This window comes from Rhamphochromis longiceps, linkage group LG23 (assembly GCF_057381845.1).
Source record: "Rhamphochromis longiceps isolate RC_006_pf linkage group LG23, R_longiceps_female_GT1.1, whole genome shotgun sequence".
NCBI lineage: Eukaryota > Metazoa > Chordata > Actinopteri > Cichliformes > Cichlidae > Rhamphochromis > Rhamphochromis longiceps.
Window position 1 is genome coordinate 5,317,327 of NC_140578.1, and position 21,678 is coordinate 5,339,004.

Consider the following 21,678-nt stretch of genomic DNA (forward strand, 5'->3'; position numbering starts at 1 on the left):
GGGGGAATGGAAAGGAACACAGGGAGAAGAGTATGGGAACAGATAAGGGGGACGAGACCCGTAAAACACACACACATGCACATAGAGAGAGTAGTGAGACATAGAAGGGCGAGGCACAAGAGACAGAAGACAAACTAATAATAATACCAGAACATTATTTCATTAGTAATCAAAAATACAAAATAACTCAACTACACCCTTAACTAAGAGTAACACATGAATCTTAAGTAAGAAAGAAAACAACACAAAATAAACTCGAGACTCCGGGTCACAGCCCCAGCCCCTGACAGACATAAATGATGATAAATCAAAATTTTAGTCATTCAGTATAAATTATGGTATGATAATAATGAAAGTCATTCTATCACAGTATCGAAAGACTTATGACTGTATCTGACATTATCACTATTGCTATTATGAGAGAGAGAATAATATAGTACATGTCATAGATTGACTGTTTAAAACATGAAAGAACATTATAGGAGACAAAATATGTTTTTTCACTGGAAATAATGGCACATGCTGTTAGTATCCATATGAAGCTTTGTCAGCATTTAAATGTGAGTTCATATCATACATATTTGCTTAGAAAGCTCATAAATGAAAAGACAACTGAAACAGTACATCCAAGGTGCATCAATGCAATTTCTTCACAAGGAGGCAGTGCTGTCTTTATGTGTCTGAACTCATGCTTAAAAAAATCTAACTTGCAGTACAGGATTTCTCGTGTTCCACTTCAGCCATATAGAGTACATCAGTAATAACTACTTTGTCAGGTTGAAAGTTCTTAATGAGAAGAAAGCTGCAATTTAGACTTTAAGTCAATTGTGGACCTCTTCTTAATGAAGCAATGCTTGTTCTTCACTAGGAAACAACGTTGTGCATACATAGAGAAGCATACATGCCTGGATGTGCTGAGAAAATGCAGTTTATTGTTTAAAAATCTGGTTCAAAACAAACTGTGGTTTCTTTGTTCTCTGCTAGTCTCAAAGAAGATGCACAGTGCAGTAATTTATTATATATCATATATAAAAGCATGCTGGAAAAAAATGGCCTCTACAAAACAAGAGATAAACAGCATTAAGTCATGAAAGTTATACACTTTGGTTTAAGTGTAGTTATAAAAATCACGTGCAATCAATAAATATAAACATTAGCAATGTTGGATTTTGCATGTAGTGTTGCTTTAAAAAAGTGGCATTGTTTGTTTGTCCATGGTGATTTAAAAGAAATGCACATGATGTGCATGTTAACATGGGCAGCTGTCATTCAGGTGGTGGTCTGGGTTGTCTACCAAATTGAAGGTTGGTGGTTTAATTTCCACATACTCCAGTCTGCATCTATAAGAATCCTTGGATAAGATGCTGAAAGTTGTATCCATTGCACCTGTGAGTGTGAATGTGATTGCTAGACAAGGTGCACTGGTATTTAAAAAAAGCCTGTGTGCTCAGAGTAGAATGTGTTTGTTTGGTTTGGAATTAGGAAAAATAATGGGGTGAGGGTGAGGGACTAAGAATAAATAATTACTAATAGTTACACAACAAAATTATGAGTAAGAATTTCTGGCACCATCCTTTTGTGTGTTTGTGTGGTTTTCTTCTATGATTCGCATCAAATTGCACCTACAGCAACAAAGATGAGTGTAAGGTGGTGGTGAGATCCCAACTGAAATACTAAAGAGCAGCAGTGCACATACTTTCTGTTTCAGTCTTTGAATGTTTATTTGTAAGATGTGACTGTGCACTGCATGAGCCATGATGTGGCTTTGAACCACAATCAAGGACGTCAGCAGTCCTAAATCTCATTGTAAGTGTTAAATATTTAGTTTCATTAAATTACATTTTGTTTTATTTAGAGTGACTTTATAATCTTAACCACTGAAAGATGCTTTGTTTAAAAGATAACACAGTTAGTTTCACCAGTGATGTATGTTTGACCTTCAGGAATATCATGATTAAACTTTTAAAGTTACGGGGAAATTACTCAATGTACTTTCCTTGAAGGGATGCACTAATTTAGTAATACTCTGGTAATTATGAAACAGCGAGATACTGTACTGCACCCTTACTGCTTCCTCTTTGTAGATAATCAGCAATGACTAATTACTGCTTTATGCTGTTCTATGTTTGAAGCAAATGTATCATTACTTAAGTTTTCACTAATCTAGTGTTTTAAGAGTCACATAAATGAAAATGAATTTAATTATTTGGGAAAAAAATTTAAAACATAATGATTTATTAATTTAGTAATAAGAAGACAATTAAACTGGGGAGAAATGTATCATTGATTCATCTATTTATAGATTTATTTTGGGCCACCTTTGCTTTAGTACCTTCTTCTTCGTACTATATGCTTAAGGTGTTTCACATTTATTTTGGTGCACCAGTGTAGGATTTTAGCTGTAGCTTGTTTGTTTATATTTTCTGCATCTCAGTATTGCTTGGCTACATGCAAAGATGTGTTAAATAGGATCTTTAGATTAATGTCAGAGACAATTTCCTCTGCTTCAGTTGTAAAAAACAAAAAACAAAAACAGAATGTAGTTTCTGATAACCTATCACTTAAAAAAAAATTCTTATGGTCTGTTTAAACAAACCAAGAGAACCAACAATCAGCCTAAACCCCTAACTATAAAACCACTGCTGGGTGAAATGAACTACACTGATTATCCTTTTGTTAATTAATGTTCTGCTCTGTTTCTGTCTTTGGAAACTTTGAGGTGTACCACCCTCTTAAACATTGTTAGAGACTGCTAAAATAAAAATACTCCCAAGCCTTGAAGTCGACTGATTCGCTTTAAGAGTAACTATTTCTTTTAATAAAGTCTCTCTCGTTAACACCTTGGATCTAACAAAGGATTCCACTAACTGTGGGATTCTCACAACATTTTGGGTTCTTCCTGCGTGAATGCTCCCTCCCAACTTCCTGAATAAAGTGTGAAGCAGACATGCTAAAAACCCAGTGGCACCAAAGCAACAATGTGACCAATACATAAATAAAATAAATTCCAATACAGAGTCAATTGTAAAGAGACTTCCACATTTGTTTTGTGATGGGGATAGAATTAATGTCTGTGAAGGTTCTCAGTCATCCAGGTCATTGTAGTCCAAGGAGCTTGGAAAGAAAAGCGTCTGGACTTCTTTAAGTTGCTTGAAGACATTTCACCTCTCATCGGAGAAGCTTCTTCAGTTCTAGGGTCAAATGGTGGAGAGTCCCAGAGTTAAACCCCGTGGGAGTAACCCCCTGAGAGGGACAATGGACCCCCTAGGGCAGCGGTCCCCTCGGACCGGTACCAGTCCGTGAGTCGTTTGGTACCAGGTCGCGAGAGTTGAGGCTCAGGTGTGAAATGTCTGGTTTTCAGGGTTTTTATCTGTTTTCAGTGTTATTTTGTTATCGTTTTTATCGTTAACTCTGTTTTCCTGGGTCTTTTCACGTGTGTTATGAATAAATCTTCTTTTTTTCGGTACCGGTACTAGTTTTATTTTGTTGTATTTATCCGCGACACCTTAAAGGCCGGTCCGTGAAAATATTGTCGGGCATAAACCGGTCCGTGGCGCAAAAAAGGTTGGGGACCGCTGCCCTAGGGGGTCTTTTCTTTCCAAGATAGAATTAATGAAATTCTACTGGTTTCAGGTCTTCCAAAACTGAATAAGTTTGAAGCTTGCAAGTAGAAAGACAGTTGCAACTCTGAATTCAAGATAAGGGCACTATTTTTCACAGGGAGGAAATGCTGTCTTTTTATTTGAAAGAACTGCACACATATAACGAGAGACAGTCAGAATTTATTATTTGAAAAAATATGGCACATATAACAAATTTAAATGTAATCAAATACACTATCAAATGTCAATTGAAATTACACCTTATGCACTGCTACAGTTTAATTTTAGATTTAGGGTTATATTTAATCTGTGTGGAATGAACGAGTTGTTGCAAATACAAATTTAGAAATTCCTTTTAGAACCTTATAAAAAACCTTGACACTCTCATTTCTTCTGACAAAGCTTTTGCTGTGGAGACATCAAAGTTAGATCTGTACAAAGCCTGCAAGCCCAAACTTAGCATTAGCATTGCAGTGATCAATTTTCAAACACAAACAGCAAAAGCAAAAGATGAAATTTAAACAATCTGCCTTCATAAGCATTACACCTTTATCATGGCATTTCCAATGGTTGAAAATATCCAGTTTCTAGAGTCAGGAATCTTTGAGTATCTATAGATATCTGAGCCACCTGAGTGTGGTCTGACTTCACTGGAGACCACCCCAAATGCCTTTCCATCTTCACACACCAATGGACCACCAGAGTCTCCCTGAAAGTATATACACACCCGATGCTTAAAGTGAATAGTGAAGTTATTACCATAAAGTTTGATTGTCCACATGATATTTAAAGAAATGTATGTACCTCAGCTGGACCTGTGTCTCCCTGAGAGCAGTAGAAGTTTTCCATAGTACATTCTTTATTGTCAATCAGTGTAACACTGATTTCCATGAGTGTGGGAGACATATATTTACCATTTTTGTCTGTTCGCCCCCAGCCAGAGAGTATACAAGATTTTGGCAAAGTACCATTATCACGACTTGCCAGGGGAATAGGTTTTACATTTTCGTTGAAGTTTGCCTTGGTGCTCAACTTAAGGAAAAAAACAGATATCAAAATGTGATTTTTTTTTACAGCATTTTGTAATACAAATGAATGAAGTAAATTAAAAAAAGATATTGTAATAAAAGAAAAATGCAAATGGAAAACAAATATATTTTCTGTGTGATGACATTCTTACCTTTAGAAGCATTACATCATTCACAAAGGAAATTGGGTTGAACTGTTCATGTGGAAATGTTTCTTCCACAGATATGCGTTGTGTTTCTTTACTTGAACGAACATTGTGAAGTCCGACTACGACTATGTAAGACCTGAAATGGTAAAAAACAATTGAATAGCCACAATTGCTGATATCGTGGTACATATAGATACCATTTATTTACAAATTTACAAATGTTTTTGCGTGAGCCTTAATTTTATTATGGATAAGAATTTATGTCAGGGTCTCCATGAACTAGTTTTTGGCCTCATAATTAAATACATTTATGAAACTCACTTGGCGTGACAGTGGGCAGCAGTCATCACAAAATCCTCATTCAGGAGGAAGCCACCGCAGTACTTTTTTTGACCATCTGACATGTTCCTCTCCAAAAGCACCATGTATGGCCTGCTATGTGGCACAGCCTCATGGCCTCCAGTGATCTTCCCCAAGTAAACTGGGAGACAAAAAGAAAAATACTCAGTTAAATAGATCCATCATCATGCATTGTCTGTCAAATGCTATAAAATGCAAGCCACACAAAAAAAAACCCCACCTACCTTGTTCTTCAAGAGTCAGCACAAGCACGAGTAAGGCCAGGAAGTGGACAGACATGGTGAGGTCACAATTCTACTGAGTTTCTAAAGAGCAGTGGCATCAGTCACAGTCAGTTTCTGTCTTTAAATGCTTCTTCATATCAGTTAGAGCAGGAAGTTGTTGTTGGGTTTTTTTTTGAGTAGTTTGCACAAGCAAATGATTTAGCTTTAAACCAGAAATGTTCAAAACCTCCAGAAAGCTGTATTTTCAGAAGTCAACAAATGAATTTTTATACAAAGTGTAATTTTATAGCTAAGTAGTGTATTTGTCATATTCTATGTAAACATGTGTTTTGCATAGTTAGTTTATAAAGTGTTCATATCTTTACAGCAGGAAACTATGACTGTGGTAAAAATGTGTGGCCACAGATATAAAACACAGAGAGACGAGATTCTTAAGTAGTAATTTCTTACTATATTTTACAGATTTTGCAAAAGTCATGACTTTTAATCAGTAAGTTATTCCTCCACCTGTTCACTTTTTATGCAAAAAAAGAAATTCTCATATCAGTAAAGAGAGGTCATTTGGAAAAACTGGACTGAATATTATTTATTGAGATGATCGTCAGCAGGGTTGCAAATGTGTGTAGTATTCTGATGTCCTCTTTGGATTACCTTCTTACATTTTCATCTTTTGCACTAGGAGTTGAAAGTGGAGAGGACAACACGGGTGCTGCACCACGAGCTGGGGATTAAAGTTTGAGGTTTTCACGTCATCACCACGGGAAGCCACTGTGTGAAGATTGTGGACTAAACTGTTGCAACTTCCATTCACTTTAGATAACTTCACTATTTCATCTAAAAAGTAGACCTGCATTTGAGTTCGACAGCTAGGCAGCTAATATGCATATTCAATACCACCTTTATTTATAAAGCACTTTAAAATAAACCAGGGTTCACAAAGTGCTGTACGTATAAAAATAGAATAAACAGAAAATAAAATCAAACGTGGTAAAAAAAAAAATTGAAAATAGAAAAATAGAGTCAACTTCTCAAAATGTGCCAAAGGCTTTACTAAATAAATATGTTTTAAGAAGAGTCTTAAACTCAGAAAGAGAAGAAGTCTGCCTAATCTGTAAGGGCAGATCATTCCACAACTTTGAAGCAGCTACAGGGAAAGCACGGTCACCTCTAAATTTATGCTTGGTTTTTGGCAACTTAAGGAGCTGCTTGGTGGCAGATCTAAGGGAGCAGGTAAACATGGCTGTACTAGCTAAGAAAATACAAGCACTTTGGTGATACTGCCATGGAAAACCTCCCTTTTAACAGGATGAAACCTGTGGCAGAACCAGGCTCAGGGAGGGCCCGACCGTTTGGGGGTGATGAGAGGATGACAAGACAAAGACACACTATTGAAGAGAGCCAGAGATTAACTAATAATTAGATGCAAAGAGGTGTGTACACACAGTGAGTGAAAAAACAATGTTGAGTGAAGAAGAAACACTCAGTGCATCACGGGTCACATCCCAAGCAGCCTAATGTGTGCAAATACATTTAAAAAAAATAAACGATGTCTATGCAACTTTTGAATTTAGGATATGAACTAGTTAAATGGTTATCATAATTTATTCTATACCAAAACTAAAACTCAAAATACAGTGTGATACAGATAATACGATATGGTTTTGATATTTTTAATACAAATGCCTTTTGTTATGTGTTCCATACCATATTAGGCCTGATTTAAGCCTTATATTTAAGCATTATATCAGGCCTAAAATATGTGTAGTTTGGATCATTACTGTTACAGGTGATGTATAACTGCTGACCAACAAAAGGGTTATTCTGTCCTAACATTAGCAATTTAATAATTTAGACAACTTTTGTCTTGTTGGTTTATAATATTTTAATAAATTTCCTATACGGTTGTCTGTGTGAATTAAAAAAAAAAACAAAAAAAAATCATGTTCAGTGTTGCATTTCCTTACTTACAAAGTATTCAAAGACACTTCAGTTCTACTACACAAAAAATAAATCTAATGGAATTATTTTAATTTACTTTAACGAGCTCTGGAGTGGTAATAAATTACTTTATTTGATAACTGAATGTATTTAATGACAAAATGATGTTAGTTTTTATTGGAAATGGCACCATATGCTCTCAGTGTCACTTGTCCACTTTGTCAGTTACTTATAAAATAACGTTATTGGTCTTGCATAGTCAATTAGTTTTAAAACCCATAAATGAAAAGGCCTTTATAACTCTGAATTTAAGAAATGAGCGGTGAGACTGTAATGTAATAGTACCTGTTTTACACAAGGAGGCAGTGTTGTCATTTTATTTGAATTAATTAAATTAAAAAAAAAAAAAAAAAGATTACACCACACACACATGCCGAGAGAATGCCAGAATTTAATGTTTAATGGTATTTGAAAAAAAATTTAGATTTCAAGTCATGATTAATCTGTGTGCAAATATAACTTTTTGGAAATGCAAATGTAACTTTTTTTCCCCTTTTTTTTCCTGCAGTTATATTAAAATAAACTCTATTCTATCTAAATCCCTGCAAAGCCAACAAAACCATACTCACATTAGCATTGCAATGATCAGTTTTTGATCACAAACAGTGAAACCAAATTTTGTGGTTTAAACAACCTGCTTTCATAAGCATTACACCTTTATCATGGCATTTCCAATGGTTGAAAATATCCAGTTTCTAGAGTCAGGAATCTTCGAGTATCTATAGATATCTGAGCCACCTGAGCGTGGTGTGACTGCGCTGGACACCACCCCAAATGCCTTTCCATCTTCACACACCAATGGACCACCAGAGTCTCCCTGAAAGTATATACACACCCGATGCTTAAAGTGAATAGTGAAGTTATTACCATAGAGTTTGATTGTCCATAATTAAAGAAATGTATGTACCTCAGCTGGACCTGTGTCTCCCTGAGAGCAGTAGAAGTTTTCTATAGTACATTCTTTATTGTCAATCAGTGTAACACTGATTTCCATGAGCTTGGGAGACATATATTTACCATTTTTGTCTGTTCGCCCCCAGCCAGAGAGTATACAAGATTTTGGCAAAATACCATTATCACGGCCTGCCAGAGGAATAGGTTTCACATTCTCATTGAAGTTTGCCTTGGTGCTCAACTTTAAAAAAGAGAAAGATATATACATGAAAATTAAAATATGGGATTTTTGTTGTTTTCTTTCAGTGCAGATTTACTAAAACAAAATTTTCAATATAATTACACAATGTGGTAAATATGTGTTTTCATAAACAAACAATGCTAATAGTAAATAAATATGAATTTTCTGTGTGATGATATTCTTACCTTCAAAAGCATTACATCATTCACAAGGGAAGTTGCATTGAAGTGTTTATGTGGAAATGCTTGTTCTACAGATATGCGTTGTATTTCACTGTTTGAATTCACATTGTGAGCTCCTAGTAAGACTGTGTAAGACCTGAAATAAAAAAAATATATATATGTGAAAATATAATTTATGAATGAAATGATGACTGTTTCTGTCAGGGTATTATATTCAGAAAACAAACATTACTAATCACTGTTGTTGACATTATCATATCATTATCACGCATCGATATTACTTATTAAGGTGTTTTGAAATTTTAATGCGTCTTCTTAGCTTTATTATGGATAAAAATTCTGTCAGGGACGCAGACTTTGGTGTCATCTCAGTTGATAGGTAAGTACATGTCTTGAACTCACTTAGCGTGACAGTGGGCAGCAGTCATCACAAAATCCTCATTCAGAAGGAAGCCACCGCAGTGCTTTTTTTGACCATCTGACATGTTTATCTCCAAAAGCACCATGTATGGCCTGCTATGTGGCACAGCCTCATGTCCTCCAATGATCTTCCCCGAGTAAACTGGGAGACGAAAAGAAGAAATACCCAGATAAATAGATTCATCGTCATGCATTGTCTGTAAAATGCAAGCCCTCATGTCTGTAATAGTCCACATAAAAAAAATAAATTATAAACAACACATACCTTGATCATCAAGAGTCATCACAAGGATGAGTATAGCCAGTATACAGTGGACAGACATGGTGAGGTGACAGTTCAGCTTAGTTACTGAAGAGCAGTGGCACAGATCATTCATAGTTTCTGTCTTTAAATACTTCCTTGTATCAGTGAGAGGAGGACGTATCTGAGTAATTTGCATATGCAAATAATGTGGGTTTGAACCATGCCGTTTAACATCTCAAGAACCTGAGAAAAGTTGCATTTTCATAAAAGAACAGATGAGTTTTTGTACAATGTGTAATTCAATAATTAATGTAGATGTATTGTGTCATATTGATGTATGTCTTTATTTTGTAGCTTTTTCAAGTCAAGACTATTATTAACTTTCTGTTACAAATAATTTCACCCGAGAAATGTGACCCTTGAGCTACCAGAAGAAGGAACAAGTCAGTAGCATAGCATGCAAGAGGAAAGGAGATCAGCTAGCAGACGTAAGCCAGCACAGTGAAGAAAGATTTTTTTGTATGCCACAATTTGTAAGATAAATGTATGTGTTATATATGTAAAATGCAATTTGTGTGTCTATTTATAACATGTGGGTTTAACAGATACAGAAAATGCACTCAGTGCTTCAAGTAAAGGATTCAGTATCAAGCATCAGAATAAACTTCAGCAACAAACAGATTAAAGATTAGAAAAGATTAAAACAGCAATAATTATAACTACTTTCTTTTTCACAGTGTAGTCAAGCCTAAAAGTATGCAGCTTACTGACCACATTGTGTCTGTTACATCACTTCCTCAGTCTAGACTCAAGTATGTCTGTCTTATATCTTGGCCATAAATGTTATTGTCATTGTTTTGAATGATGCACAAAAAGGTTTTAATGTGTTGGACAAAAAGAGAAGATGTGGAAAGATGAGAAGGAAACGAGTGAACAAGTTTTGGGACGTGAGCTCCTGGAGTCCAGGGCAGTAATGGGAATCACAGGAGGAGATGCGAAGAGGAACTTGCTTGCTAGAACAGGGCCTTTACCGTTAGCCCGTCACTTTTATGAGGACCACGGGGCTGAGAGGACTGGCTGGTTTAGTCATTGGACATAGCAGCAAGGAAAGAGGGAATGTAATAGCAACCATCAATCAAAGTGCAAATTACATGTTTATTAAGAAGAAAGGAAAGGGACAACAATAAAATGAACAGACAGGGAAACAGACATTGCTAGAACAGTCAAAATAGATCAAACTGTGGATTTATCTGAAATCGCATATGAGAACAGAAGTTTATGGCCTGAGACACATACCAGTGTGACACTGACTCGACTCATTCATTCCATTAACTTTCTCATGTTTGTGCTTACATATTAATCTTTCTTTAGTTAAATTTAGACGCATGTTACACTTTATTACAAAAAAAAGTCTCTTTTCTTCAAGGTGGCTCCATCACCGTCACCTCACAGCAAGAAGTGTTGGCCTCACATTTATGTTTAGAGTTTGCACTAGCCTGTCTGACATCCACAGTCCAAAGAAATCATAACAACTGGGAACAAGAAGAGGGATGGACGGACAAATGGACAGCTTGAGATTTGTTCAGCGACATGCAAATGAAGCTGGTAGCTTGCTATCCAAATATATTATATTATATATTATAGTTTAATGAGAATATGTCTTAGCCAGTGAGGTGGAAAGGTGCCAAAAATAAGCACATTCCTGGTAAAACATGCACACTTGACTAAACTACTTGGAATTATGTGTCACTGGCCCTTAAACAAATAAGTCACAGGCTTTACAACATACTTTTGTGTGCAATATTTTGTGGATTTATTTATTTACTATTTTTACGTCTTTATAAATTAAACCATGTGAATTCTGAATAACTTCCGTTGTTTCTTGTCATTAAAGAACAACAACAAAAAAGCAAAGAAAACATTTGAGTTTTGTGCTCTTAGGTTCTAGTTCTGGCTGCTTTGAAACGATAGACTACTAACGGTGGTGAGGGTTTAGAAAGTGTGTTTTCTCACGTCCACACCCTCACAGACAATAGATAAGCACAATGCAAAACAACACTTGAAGACAGCTTGACATCTGTGTAGGTTCTTGAAGACGTTTTACCTCGCATCTGAGAGCCGGATGGCCTAGATGACAAAGAACCTACACAGCCCAGTCTAACAATGGAAAGGACACCCACAATTTGCTCAACTAATTTTGAACTACTAGATTGTTTTTGATATTTAATGGCACAGAGTGAGGCATCAGAAAAAGGACTGAAGTTTCATTACCATAACAGAAGAGTTTTAATCTCTATATTCGCACATAAATTAGTTTTCTAACAGCCCATTTGACCTAGTCTACATTGCTAGTCATTTTGAAGTCTTTATGTTGACACTCATTTTTAATCTCAAACAACAGAACAAATGAGTCACATGTAGAAGTGGTTACTCTGCTTAAGATGCAATCTGTAGTGCAAGTTTCCTTTCTCGTAATGAAGAGATAAGATATAGAACTGCATTTTCCTATTTGCTAATGCTAAACTGAAGAGGCCTTACTGCAAACTGCTTAATTACACAGGTCTTTGTAATTAATACAATTTTAGGATAATTATGTGAATTATGAAAATAAATATTAAATGTGTTTTAAATTTGATGCCTAGTGGTGGTCTACGTCAGGTTGTGGCATTGCAAAGAATCAGCTTGCTACGAAAGTCTTGTAAAGGTTTCTGACGAGAGCATCAGCTGTTGGTTTTGAGCCTGCATGAATGATTTTGAATGAAAGTCACATACTCATTTTAATGTGTTCTGAGCTTTTGCAGAGTTTTTGCAGATGGAAAACTAATGCTACACAAATAGACAGCTTGCGGGTAAGGCCTAGGGAGAATGTGAAAGAAGAGTGAGAATAAAAAGCATTCTCAGGTGCACATATAGTTTATATAAAGCATTTTTTTGTCCGAGTCAGACTGTGCTCACTTTGACTTTGACATGTTCTCTTTAAGTTAACTTTAACAAAAAATAGAAAAATCACAAAGAAGTAAAGTGATTTTTTCCAAAGGTGAATACACTTTTAGCTGATTGGCACACAAGTCACTGCAAGCCATTTCCCCCTTTTCTTAATGTAATTGCTTTAGTGCTGTTAGTCATAGAGAGATCTACACAAACCATAATTCGTTCCCCGCAAGACTCATGTGCTTTCCATATGACAGCACATTAAAAAGGAAAGCCCTGAAAATGACTTTTGAGATAAGAGAAAGACTTAAGCATGTCAGTGCAGAATAAATATTTATATATAATGAACACATATGATGGTACTGCAGTGAAACACAAGAAAATATGTTTTTCCTATCACACTACAATCTCAGTGGCAAGCTAAGGACTTTTATGTGCACAGCCTTTGAAATGAAATCATGTGTTTGTGTGTGTGCTGGACACATTAGATATAAATATATATATATAAGAAAGTTCACTTTCCCACCGCAGACTATCATTCTCTGATGCAAACTTTGGCTTGCATGTGTCATCTAACAGTCAGTCTTACCGCACTGACCAAAGCTTCGGGAGATATTAGATCCTATGATTCAGACATATGATCTTCTGCCGATTTACCTCGCTTCTGCTTGTTTAACAGCTCATAAAGAATGAGCTGTAATTCTCAGGCATCAGCTCCTGAGCACATTTGGTGCTTCTTTGCTCTATTGCTATAAGGCTATGCTTTGTTGGACTGTTTTTTGGGGGGGTCTCAGTTACCCACAAGTAAGATCACACTTAGTTACTGTGGATGTAGAAGGACTAAAAGTACGCAGTGAAAGCATGACGAGACAGAATATATGTAATTGTTGACTGATTACCTAAAAAACATGCGTGCACACAATCACAAACACACACACGCATACAGACACACAGGTGTCTCGTGCTAAAAGCGAGCCTCTATTCGAATAACACAGCCCACAAAAAAGAGTGAGCAAAGAGACGAAGCATTTAACTGAGCCTTGAATGCATAAATTATGTCAGCTCCATCGTGTTTTTCTGTTCTTCTTGGACCATTTCAATCTGAAAAACATATGCTGTCTATCCGCTCTCGACATGGAATTCATATTTAGATGTATCAGATTTAAACCAGTATAACGAGAAGATGGGAATTTCAACAAAACAGTTGAGCCACTTTTTTTTTTTTTGCAAGAAAAGTGATACTGGGAACTAAAAGCTTCCAAGTCTTAAGTTGTGCTATTTATCAGGCATTTTAAGAGAACCTGTCAAAAGCGAGGAGGTGTAAACCACATTGTAATTACTGAACATGTTCTCATGGGTAGGATGACCTCTTTATCTAGTCACATGTTCTTAGATAAAGCATGTCAAGTAGAGAAGGTATTCCTCTTATACTTGGATACATCAGTCTTTCTGTTCTCACACACAAAAGCAGTCATATATCAAGCTAGTTAATGTTACCTATATATTGCATTAAAACAGAGCTGCTTTTTAACTTAAACACACTCCAGAAAAAGTGTATTTTGGTGAGTGTTACTTCACTTCGATGTTTGGCCTTCACAGTACAGAATGAATTAGAAAAGTCAAATAATTTACTCTTTAAAGTTCTTTAAAGTTCTTTGACGTAATTCCAACCAAGTTTGACTAACCGAACTCATTGAAAAGTAGATGAATAGTTCCATAAACACTTCTGTGTTTGGATTTGGGGTTTTTAGACAGATTCAAAAAAGAACACTACCTATTCCTCTTCTTAGGCTTCCTTGGAGATTTGTGCGTGCTATTAACATCGCTTTAAAAAAGACAAAAGAAAAGTTTTTCATCAGCGAAGACACTTTTTGATTTAACTATTTACATAATTTAAAATCTGACTGAAATGTAAAATGTCTCTGGGTACCAACACATACAACAGAGAGATCTACACAAACCATAGTTTATAACCTTCTGCGCTGTCTCTCAGACACATATGCATGCATGCATGCATGCATGCACAGAATACGTTTGCAGAGCACAGTATCTCCCCATCAGTCCATCTGTCTGAGCACACAGATCTGGTGATCTGAATAGAGTGTACACCTCTAAAAGAGGTGCATGTCGGTCAGAAAGCGTGGAAACATAAACACACCAGTGAAAGAGTGTTGTCTAGGCTTTCACGGTGGTGCAAAAAAGGTCTAAAAGTAGCTACCATAAGACTAATACATCAGCCCTCTTCAAAGAGGGCAAAGTAAGGGTCAGATGTAATTAATAGGAATGGAAAGCTGATATTTAGATTTTCCTGTTACCCCCGTTATGGCTGTGTGAAATGATCGAAGTGCCAGATGTTGGAAGTTAGGACTGGTTTGGTCTGACAATGTCACACTGGGTCATGATCTGCTGTGTTTAGACTGCTGAGTTCAGGATTCACCTTTATTTTTGTGAAGGCTCATTTGCAGAGTTTCTCTCTATTTTCCATTTATCAATTCTTTTAATAGAAATTTTGAAGTTCAAATGGGAAAAGTCGTTCTTACCATACAGGCAGATTCATAGAAAACCTCTTAGATTTTTAGCTTTGTCCTCTGACCACTGTTATCCCTTCTCTATAGTCTTTTTAAGATCTGTTTTCCATTCTACTTCTGATTCCATGTGTTTTGTCCGTGTGTGTCCTCACAATGACATTTTTCTAGAAGGTTTGGTTTAAGGTGCTGTAAGTTTGATTGTGCTGTTTTATGTTTATCTGTTTTATATTATTGTGAAGCAGAAGTTTTTTTCCTGCGAAAAGTGCTATATAAATCAATAAAGTAAAGTAAGGTTAGGTTACATTTAGATTTAAGATAGTTACAGTAAAATAAGCCACAGTGGCTAAAACATGGTTTTAGATCAGGGAAACAGATTGAAGTTAGCGTTACGTTATTTCAAAAGGGGCAACTGACATGTGTTTAATTTCTTCTGTGAAAATATGAGGCCAAAATCCTTGAATTCTTCCTCTGCTCCCAACATCATCTACTAATTTTGTTTTGCAATGTGGGGATTTCATAAAACTATTCTTAAAGAAAGACTACTGTCACCTTTTTCTGCATAGCAGGAATACCTGCACTGTGAATGTCTTTTATCAGGGCCAGGTTTCTCTTTGCCCGATTCCCCAGATTCCATTTTTACACAGGAAGCCTTGAGTAGATTGCTCCCACAGAGGATAAATGAAACTGGTATTCTGAGTATTTGGCATTCAGTATTCAGCTGCGAGAATAAAATGTCAGTATCTGCAGGCATTTGAATTAATGGTGGACACAGAGGACATGGATAAAGAGGATGAGAGTGAGAACAATAGAGTGTGTATCTGTAGAGTGGTCTGCCCCGAGGTGGAAGAAGAAGCAGACAGTCTGTGTTTATCATTAAATGAAAATTTGCAATGGAGAAAACAGATGAGCACTTCTTATCTGACTATTCCTGACAGCTGTGATCAGACACAAGAGGTGCACAAGTGTGTTTTTATGTGCATTTGTGCCCGAACGAGTCTTTGCACATTATTACAGCGTGTTTCACGTTGTACTTCTTAGGTTTCATTTCTTTTAACAATTCCTCGTTTGCCACAATGACTCATATCCCATATGTCTGCCTCTTAACAGTGTAGTATTCTTTTCAAGGTCTCAGAATTTTCATATTACAGGCCACTCATAATCTCGTACAACAGATTGCACAATAAAGCATGAGGATGAATGCAAAAGCAATTATAGAAGAATTTAAAATGCTCTGACCTCCTTTCAAAACATTTGTTTTTGAAGTTTGAAGATATCGCTAAATACATTCACCACCTTCTTTATTAAGTAAACTTTGTTGGTACTGGGTCAGAACCCTTTTTGCCTTCAGAACTGCTATAATTCTTCATGTCACAGATTCAATGAAATCCTGAAAACATTCATTACATTCATTCAAATTATAGCTTAATTTTCCTGATCCTACCTAACAGGAGTGGCACCAGGTTTGATCCTCCATTTGCTTCAAACATGTCATGCATTCAGAGATGCTCTTCTGCATACTTTGGTTGTAACAAGCAGCAATTTGTGTCACTGTTGCCTTCCTATCAGCTCAAAACAGCCTTGCCATTCTCCTCTGTACTGGTATTTTAACCCACAAAGCTGTTGGTTACTGGAAATCTTTTTTGAACCATTTCCTTTGAATTTTGGATGTGGTTCTGTTGGAAATTTCTAAAATACTCAGACTGGTCCATGTGGCACCAACAACCATACCACATTCAAAGTCACCTAAATCACTAATCACTGATACTTAGTTTGAACTTCAGCATTTCATTTGAGTTGCTTGGGTGATTAGATATTTAAGGCAGTTCATCAGTTCATCATGTGCATCATATAAAGTGTATTTAATATTGTACTGCTATCTTGTTTATAGAGGCTGAAAAGCATCTTGCATCTTGTGAAAAATCAAAAAGGTCAAAGTAATAACAAAAAATTAATTAAGTATCTACTTTTTCTGCAGGACCATTTAGCTCCTTGAACGGTTTAACCTGTGGAAAAGATGAGTGAGCTGTCAGGACTTGGTTTTTAGAGAAAAAGAGACGGGTTCAGTTTACATCTTTTAAAAAAAATGCATAACTGCACTTTCAAAAAACTGTAATAAATGCAGATTCAGCAAACACATGTAAGAGCTAACTTTGAGGAAGTGGAAAATTAATAACATCTACAGTTGTTTAAGTAATTTTGGTCTTTTGCTCATTCATTCTTATTTTCCATGAAGTATGCTGTCAGAACTGCTCGTCGATAACCGTTATGCAGCAACACCACATCCTAGAGAGCACTTCTTTCCTGGTAAAACTGAACTCTGAGAGTCACAGAAGCTACAGTAATCTATAGTAATAATATATGTCATGCTGCAACAGAAAGTAGTTCATAAAAACCTACCTACTGTGCAGTTGACACATAGTGTCAACTTTTATCATAAACCACTTCCTGAGATTTAACAACCAAACAAACATTGGCCTTTGACTCATTCTCATACAGTATATTTTCAGTAGTAGATGATCAGAAGGTAGAATGGCCTGATTCAGTCATCTGTAGTTTCTATTTAACTGGACAACCACAGGACCTTTAGACCTTCACCTCTGAAACTTGGATGTCATGGCACCTCATTAATTGTTCCACAGTGACTCCTTTGCTCCTAGCTCACACTCATGGGCAGTCAGAAAGGCACAGAGGTTTCCCTGAGAATGCACAGCTTATGACAAAGTACCTCTTTCCATGACCTACTTTTTTGAAAATGTAAGTCATATAATTTCCAGAACTGAACTGAAATTTAGGAACACATGGAGAGACAAGCAGTGTCTGAGGTTTGGACTGATTTTGCTCCCCCACATGATGAGTGCAATGTGGTAAAATGCATATCTGCAACACCTTCCTGTTTCACCAGCAGCATTTTTTTTCTTGTGATGAACATATGAACAAATCATTTGAAAGTGCTGAAAGGGTACGTGAAAAGACACATTAAATAATAAACATGCAGAGTTATACAAGTACAACACCCAGTCAAATGTATCCTGACACGCTCCTTGACTGTGCAAAAGGGGAGAGAAGAACCTCATATACATTAAGTGAATATATACATGGGGGACATTATCTGCAGTAGTAGCATTGTATGCAGCAAGTAGGTGAATTTTATACATTAAATGAATTCAATAAAATAGACAATCTGAATATTTTAAATTAAAAATCTGAAATGTACATTGTGCAGGTGGGTGCTAAAGTGTTGCTGACGTTCAGCTGGAGGTGGTTATCCTGGCACGATGATGCCAGATTCTTCACTTCATCAATGTAGGCTGCCTCATCATTGTTGCAGGTGGCGCCAAACACCACTGTGTCATCAGCAAACTTCACAATGGTGTTGGAGCCATGGGTGGCCACACAGTCTGAAGTATACAGGGAGTAGAGCAGTGGCGAGAGTACACACCCCTGTGGTGCTCCCGTGTTGATGGTGATGCTGTTAGAGACGCATCTACCCATGCTCACCACCAGAGTTCTGCCAGTCAGGAAGTCCAACACCCATGCACACAAACGGCTGTTGAGTCCTAGATCCCTCAGCTTTGTGAACAGTCTGCTGGGCACTGTTGTGTTAAACGCTGAACTGTAATCAACAAACAGCAGTCTCACATAGTTATCCTGTTTCTTGTCCACGTGGCTAAGGGTGGTGTGCAGGACATGGGCGATGGCATCCTGTGTGGATCTTTTGGGTCGGTAGGTGAACTGGGGCGGATCTGTGCTGTTTGGGATGGAAGAGGAGATGATGTTCTTCAGCAACCTCTCGAACACCTTCATTACTACTGAGGTCAGTGCAACTGGCTGGTAGTCGTTCAGGCATAAGGGCTTGTTGTTCTTGGACACAGGGATGATGGTGGATCTTTTGAAGCATGCGGGGACGACAGACTTCGCCAGGGGACTCTGTCAGAATTAATAGTGACAACACTGCTCTCCAACGCTCCCCTTGCAAGTAAAATGTACAGTAGTGTCTGTGTGGTTGCTTTCAGTAACAGTTTCTGTTTACCAGCAGGGTTGACTTAAACCCAACAGACTCATTGAAGATGGAATTGAATACACCTGCTAGCTGGTCAGCAGCCGGTGAGGCTTTCCTTGTGTTCACTCTCCTCAGTGCCACTTGGACGTCATGCTCCGCGATGCTGTGTTTGTTATTAGATTTATAAAATACCACAGTTTTCTCTTGGTCTTATCATTTTATTTTGTTGTATTTATCCACGACATCTTAAAGGCCAATCTATGAAAACATTGTCTAACATTAAACCAGTAAGTGGTGCAAAAAAAGTTTGGGGACTGCTTGCTGCTCTGAGGGAAATCCAAATGCTTTCTTGATTTAAAAAAAAAAAAAAAAAAAACCAGCAACAGTGTAAAGTCACCTCTCTTCTCCTCACAACAGGACTTCACTAACTAATGGGTGACAACATGGTGGCTACATCCATCTTCAGGAACAGATTAAAATACAGGCTACATTCAGTAAAATGGAAAAAAAAATAAGGTTTCACGGGACTCAGAAAAAATGTACTGCTTCCAAAGGAATTTAAAGGGTAAACAGCATCCAGGTGCTGCTAATCAAATGCACTCGATGAACTAATCATCAAAAAATCTGACCACTTTTGGTAGTTTGTTATTCTGGATTGTTCCGGCGTGTGTTAACACAATGCCACGATCTTGCTCTGAGTGGGCCTGAACATGTACGGCTTGTTTGGAAAAAGCACCAAGAGAAAGCCTCATCCCTCTAAAAGGAACATAGCAATATAACTGGAGTTTGCACAGTTGCATCTGTACAATCCACAAGACTTCTAGAGCAGTGTCCTTTGGAGAGACAAGACCACAGTAGAGATTGTTTGGCCATACTACAAAGTGGTACATTTGCAAAACCCAAACATAACATATCAGTACACACACCTTATACCAACTGTCAAGCACAGTGGATGAAAAATTATGATTTAGGCTTGTTTTGCAGCAACTCTAGTCACATTGAGTTGACCATGAACTTTGGTGTGGAAAGTGGACAGAAATGCAGCTTTTCAGACAGAGTGACATAAACTGACCTTTATTTAGCAAAGCTTGAATTCAAAAATGGGCAGAAACAAAGTCCATAAAGAAAGAAAGCAAACAGCAAACAGTATCATAGAACTAAAATCTAAGGCAAACTGAGGGCTTAAATACCCACAAGAGGTAATTAGGGAGAGGGAACAAGGAACAGGTGTACTGAATCAAACTAAAGAGACAGATGGGAAGTAAAACCAAATACAAGGCACAAGGAAACATGGCTATCAAACTAACACAGATTGGTGGTTAAGACAAAAAGTAAACAATAACTGTAAGCAGCTATAAAGCCATGCACAGCAGTTAAATACAAAGGAAAGCACAAAGGAGAAAACTAAGCAGAAAACAGACTAAAATGATGTTTTTTTATCATATGTTGGGTTTACTCAACTTAATTACTCAGCAACATAATTAAGCACAATGGAACTTAGGAGTCCAAAAACACAAAATGCTGGATCCAAGACAATGGTAAATGGCCTGCATTTGTATAGCGCTTTACTTAGTCCCCAAGGACTCAGGATTCAGTCATTCACCCATTCACACACTGGTGATGGCAAGCTACACTGTAGCCACAGCTGCCCTGGGGCACACTGACAGAGGCGAGGCTGCCGGACAATGGCGCCACCGGGCCCTCTGACCACCACCAGTAGGCAAACATGGGGTTAGTATCTTGCCCAAGGATATTTGGCATGCAGCCAGGAAGCAGCCTGGGATCGAATCACCGACCTTCTGATTACTGGCTGACCTGCTCTGCCACCTGAGCTAAAAGCCACCCAGATAATGACAGAAGCCGTCTGTACACCAAATAGTTTTAGAGCCAAATGTGCTGACATCTGTCTGAAAGCTAAAGCTTGGATGAAACTGGGCCATGCAACAAGACAATGATTCCAAGCACAGCAGCAAATCTACAACAAAACAGCTCGAAAAAAAGAAAGAATAGGTGTTGTAATGACCAATGATTGAAATGCTGTGGTGGTACCCTAAGACATAGACAAATGCCCGCAAGCTTCAAATAACATGACGAATCAGTAAACTGAAAAAGTCATACAGAAAACAGTTATGAGTTCTTGCTGCTGAAGCTGGTTCCACAAGTTTCTAAATCATGGGGTGTACTTCGTTTTTCTCATAATTGCAGAGATTCCTGTAAAGGTTCCAAGTATCAACAATACTGGCAGTCTGTAGGAGCGAGACTGGTCACTTCTCTTGGTTGTTGTTGAAATCCTTGGTGTTGAAAGAGTTATTTACACGCTAGAGCCAATTAATGCATTTTTTGTTTGACGCATGCGAAGTGGTTTCTGTGCAGATGATAAAATCATAACTGTACAAGCTTGCTGTGCAACATGTTGCTATAGTTACAAACCAAATGTGCTGCAAGTTCAAAACATAGCAAAATTGTGGTGAATTACAACCAATGGAGAGAAGAGACGTATGTTAGCAACAGTGAAATTACACTTGCAACTTCCCTCCTCAGTGAGACTCCAATGATTACTTACGATGCATATCTTAGCAGTTATATATGGGTCTTGTTTCGATATCACCACACAAAGATGTAGGTGATAGAAAGTGAGCGAGTCGAAAGGTACCCTGCAGAAATATTTCAGTTTGAAAAGAATTGGGCGCATTTTATGAAGCAAAAATACATATAAAATCAAACAAATAAGAAATAAGTTACCACTGGAACAATCTGTTTTCTGATGATTAAAATTTTTTCAAAAACTACATTTTGAGTAAAATTTCAAGGGTCATATCAATCTATCCATCCATCCATCTTCTTCAGTTATCCAATTTAGGGTTGCACAGCCGCCAT

The 21,678-nt window shown here is 37.2% G+C and overlaps 2 protein-coding genes across 2 annotated transcripts; both read right to left on the reverse strand.

Annotated features, from left to right (window-relative positions):
• Positions 1-3,842: 3,842 nt before the first annotated feature.
• Positions 3,843-5,431, reverse strand: LOC146641070 (granzyme B(G,H)-like). Its single transcript, XM_085398604.1, has 5 exons — positions 5,364-5,431; positions 5,101-5,260; positions 4,783-4,915; positions 4,407-4,634; positions 3,843-4,311 (listed from the first exon to the last, which is right to left on the reverse strand). The coding sequence occupies exons 1-5, from the start codon at positions 5,416-5,418 to the stop codon at positions 4,144-4,146; spliced, it is 744 nt and encodes a 247-aa protein (XP_085254730.1). The 5' UTR covers positions 5,419-5,431; the 3' UTR covers positions 3,843-4,143.
• A 2,367-nt stretch (positions 5,432-7,798) lies between these two features.
• On the reverse strand, positions 7,799-9,463 carry LOC146641071 (granzyme B-like). The gene is made up of 5 exons (XM_085398613.1): positions 9,364-9,463; positions 9,081-9,240; positions 8,682-8,814; positions 8,269-8,496; positions 7,799-8,178 (listed from the first exon to the last, which is right to left on the reverse strand). Exons 1-5 carry the CDS (start codon positions 9,419-9,421, stop codon positions 8,011-8,013), a joined length of 747 nt encoding a protein of 248 aa, XP_085254739.1. The 5' UTR covers positions 9,422-9,463; the 3' UTR covers positions 7,799-8,010.
• Positions 9,464-21,678: the final 12,215 nt, after the last annotated feature.